At 37.7% G+C, this 4,234-nt stretch overlaps 1 protein-coding gene across 1 annotated transcript; it reads left to right on the plus strand.

Moving 5' to 3' along the window:
- The first annotated feature begins 1,596 nt into the window (after window positions 1-1,596).
- LOC149264438 (cysteine-rich repeat secretory protein 55-like) lies at window positions 1,597-3,510 on the plus strand. The gene is made up of 2 exons (XM_089398961.1): window positions 1,597-1,702; window positions 2,873-3,510. The coding sequence occupies exons 1-2, from the start codon at window positions 1,597-1,599 to the stop codon at window positions 3,508-3,510; spliced, it is 744 nt and encodes a 247-aa protein (XP_089255087.1).
- Window positions 3,511-4,234: the final 724 nt, after the last annotated feature.

The raw sequence follows: 4,234 nt of genomic DNA on the forward strand, positions 1-4,234 counted from the left end.
ATAAAAGATACACAAATAATGCTTGAAGGAAATCTATGGAAAGCCCTAGAGCTATGACTCAAGAATAAATACTATGATACAATGGATTCACAGTTGTTGAGAAAACAAAAAAAATACCTGTCTCATGCCTGATCAACTCCAAAAGCATGTAAACAATTACCACAACAACAAAACGCAATTGTTCATTAACAACCACGACAAAACAATTACCACAATAACAAAAAGAAAATGTTCATTAAAAACCATTTAGAATAGATTATTGACTCAACTGAATAATTCAAATGCTCATTAAGAACCATTTAGAACAGATTCTTGACTCAGTTGAATGACATTCTTGCAAAGACTTATGCAGAGTTAAATATTTACTGCAAAAATATTCTATTGCAAATAAAGCAAGAGAAAGAAACCATATTCCAACCTATATTCCAGTAATTCATAACCCCTACTCTGTTAAAAAAGACTTGGTCTGTTGGGCTTCATTCTAGTGGTCGAGATGGGGCATCACCACGATAAAGACCCAGGTTTGAACATGAGCATATATTGAGACCCAATTGTTGTTAACCCCAAATTCATAACCCCTACCTCGACCAGTAATTCATAACCCCTACCTCGACCTAGTAGACCAACGAGACCTACACCTTCAATTTCAACCAGCAGCTATTCCCAAACCATTTCATTACACGTCTCATATCGTGGTTCTGCAACCCCCACGGATGCCACCATTGCATCAACGTGCAACCAACCCACAACAACATATATAATGTCGTGGCTAAAACTCTCTCTATCTCAGGCTCGGGATGACCTCTCATTCATTCAATCTCAGGTTGGGCGCTATATATGAGCATAGAAGCTAGGCAGTTAGGAACCCTGAAGCCCTAGTCATGTTGCTACTCATAGGATGCTCTTAAACAAACTTTCGAGACTTAAATTTTAAATTGGCGGAATGCAAAAAACTCAATGGGCTCTTTCCGCACACCCCATTGAGTGCAAAATACACAACCCAAAACCCAACAAACTGAAAACCCGTAAATTAGCCAAAACCCAACAAACTAAAAGCCCATAAATTAGCTAAAACCCACAAAACCCACATAGGTAAACACATACACAAGCATACACAAGCATAAAACAAAGGCACAATATTCCAATGGAGGCTAAATGTGTTAAAAAACATAGTATTTCAAGCTGGTAGGACAGTGTCCTACATTTCTTATCCATGCCACCTTTTTTCTCTATGCTAGAAAGCCACAAGAACCTCAGATACTCCAAAAACAGTAGCTCAGACTGCTACAACCTGCAAGACAACATCAAAATGGTTAGATAGGGACCAAAAATGCAGAGAAAATGTGAAATTGCAGTTCATAAATTGAACTACAAACTTGAAAATCCTTTCGGAGTGCGAAACGGCCATGTCCAACACTGAGCCGAGCTAAATTCGCCACTGGGATAAAGGCAGACGAATAACAAGCCCATACCACCAAACGAGGAAGAAAAACTAGGCAAAAAAACAAGAGGAAACACACGAAAACAACTGAACAACCTCCAACACGACCATCTCTACTGGTCCATAAACCACCACCCGCATCACCGATGACCGTAATGGCAGTGATCGCCATTGGAGCAACAACATTCAACTACCCGGCGGAGAGAACAGAGAAGAACAAGTGCCAAATAGAAATGAACGCAATAATGAGCAAGGCGCATGGTACTCACGCTAAACAAACCCTAAACCCCGCCTCCACCTACTGAATCGGTACTCATACACGCTCAATAGGTCACTGCATGGAGGCATTACGTGTCGTATGAAGGTTGACGTGCCAACGTGGCAGGAGGGCATGTTGACGTGGAGGTGTTCGCCTAATGGTGTTCCTCCCTTATAGAAAATTTCTAAATATTAGTCTTCTAAAATATGGTACTTTTAAATTTTATCATCATCCTCATTTTCATCATTATTTCTTTTATATTTTAAAATTTTATCCCCGTTGTCATATTGTCATCATCATCATCGTTGTTGTCACTACTACTACTACCATGTCATCATCATCATCATCATCAATTAATAATAATATAAATATACTTTTGAACACTATTATAATCCATGTCCACTCTTTATTACCTATATCCTATATTAATATAGAAAAATCCTAAATATTTGTATTGTAAAATATTATATTTAAGATTTTATTCTAATCATCATTGTGGTCATGGTCATCATCATCATTTGAGTAAAATAACTTAGTGATGGCCTAACCATTAAGGATCATATAATTAAGTTTTCGATGCACAACCAACTGGAACCCGAATGGATTCCTCGGGAAGCGAGGAATGGAATTACGTAAGTCATGCTACTGTTTGTAATGGTGAACCCCATGAGATATCATTTTTCATATAAATACAAAATTTAAAATAATTAGGAATGAAAAAATTAATTTCTTATTAATAACAATATAGTTTTAAGCATTCTTATTAATGATTGTTTATTTTTGTTTGTCTCTTATTAATACCAGTATAGTTTTGAGATAATACGCATGCGTTCTGTTACATATTCTTTAATCCTTTTGCAATATCTTAATGATGCGTTAAATTTTGCAATATCTTAATGATGATGTGCTAAATTTTGCAATATCTTAATGATGATGTGTTTAATTTTGTTTGTCTCCGCATCGTATCCTCCGGCTATAGCTATAAAACCCTTCCGTCTTCTCTGGGTAAATAATACCATTTAGAGTTTGCGTGCATCTGTCTCTAGTCTCTGCTACTCACTGCGGATATTTATTGGGAAGATAGATGGAAGGCATGAATAATATAGGATGGCGGTGGTGTACTTGGATGACGTTACTGCTGTTATTTAATGTAATTTCAATTTCAATTTCAGTTTCACCTTCAGTTGTGGATCATGGGGCGCAAATATCGGATTCCTATATTTACGGTCTGTGCAATGCGAACAAATACAGCAGTGGCAGTGGATACGAGAGGAATCTGAAGAGGCTATTGAAATCCCTGGTGAATGGCGCTGCCCCCAGTGGCGGATTAGCGACACATACATATGGCGGAGTCCAGGGGCTTGTGCAATGCAGGCCCGACGTCTCTCGCCATGAGTGCCAAAGCTGTGTCGCTGCAGCGTCAGAGAGGGCTTTTCAAGGCTGCCCCAACGCAATAAGCGCTCGTGTTCAGTTCGAATTCTGCTTCATTCGCTATGAGAATTACACTTTCGCCTCTGCTCTCGATACCAGCGTTGCCTATTCTCTTGAGAGTGCGAAGAGCAACAGTAAAATTCATGGTTTCAATCACACTCTCGCCAATCTCATGGCAACTCTCGCACGGAAAGCTCCCTTACACGTCAATCGATTCGCCAACGGAGCACAAGTGGTGAAACATTCTTCTGTCACCGTTTATGGATTACAAATGTGCTTCACAACACTTGCAGCGCCCGACTGCCGTGCCTGTCTGATACAAGCGATTGGATTGTTGAATAAGTGCTGTTCTTCGCAGATGGGATATATTTGTGGTTAAGATGGATATACTATATATATATATATATATTTATATTTATATGAAGTGTAATTTTTCATTATTCAAATTGCATTTTTAATGTATAAATGGATAAGGTCCCTTGAAAACCCCATTGAGCATTATGAATATGTAAATTACATAGCTTAAACCTAGATTTTATGTTGGACATAGTGTTGTCATCGTTGTCAGAGGGTAATTCAAAGATTGTTGAGTATGATAGTTCAATGACTTGAAAGAGATTGTTGAGTATGATAGTTCAATGACTTGAAAGACTACATTAATTGATCACAACATAATGTTCATTGGTCTTTTATTGAAGATATGATGTTCAAATGAATCCATAGATAGTTCTCTCCAAGAATAAAATTTATCTCACCCGAAAGCTCTTCACTAGCCAAATGCAATGGTTGTCAAGGATTTGAGTTTCAATGAAGTTGGGAAAAGTGTATTTTTGTAACCCTATCTTCGTGATGGACCATGGAGATTTGGTTAATTTTAAAGTAACACCTTAGATAGCCCAAGAACAACCCAAGGGGGTCAGAAGGATTGTTACATTATACTTACTTTGTGAATTTGAAGTTGTATGCATGCTTGCTTGAGTTTCTTTGTAGAATTTTATGTTATACTCTGTTGGGTATTCCAACCCTAGTCCTAGGTATCTTTCCACCAAACAAATTCCAACAAATATTTGCTAGATTTTAGACAAAATTAACAAAATAATACT

The sequence above is a fragment of the Pinus tabuliformis genome, chromosome 6 (genome assembly GCF_031772625.1).
Source record: "Pinus tabuliformis cultivar Carrire ecotype Pingquan chromosome 6, CPIR1, whole genome shotgun sequence".
NCBI lineage: Eukaryota > Viridiplantae > Streptophyta > Pinopsida > Pinales > Pinaceae > Pinus > Pinus tabuliformis.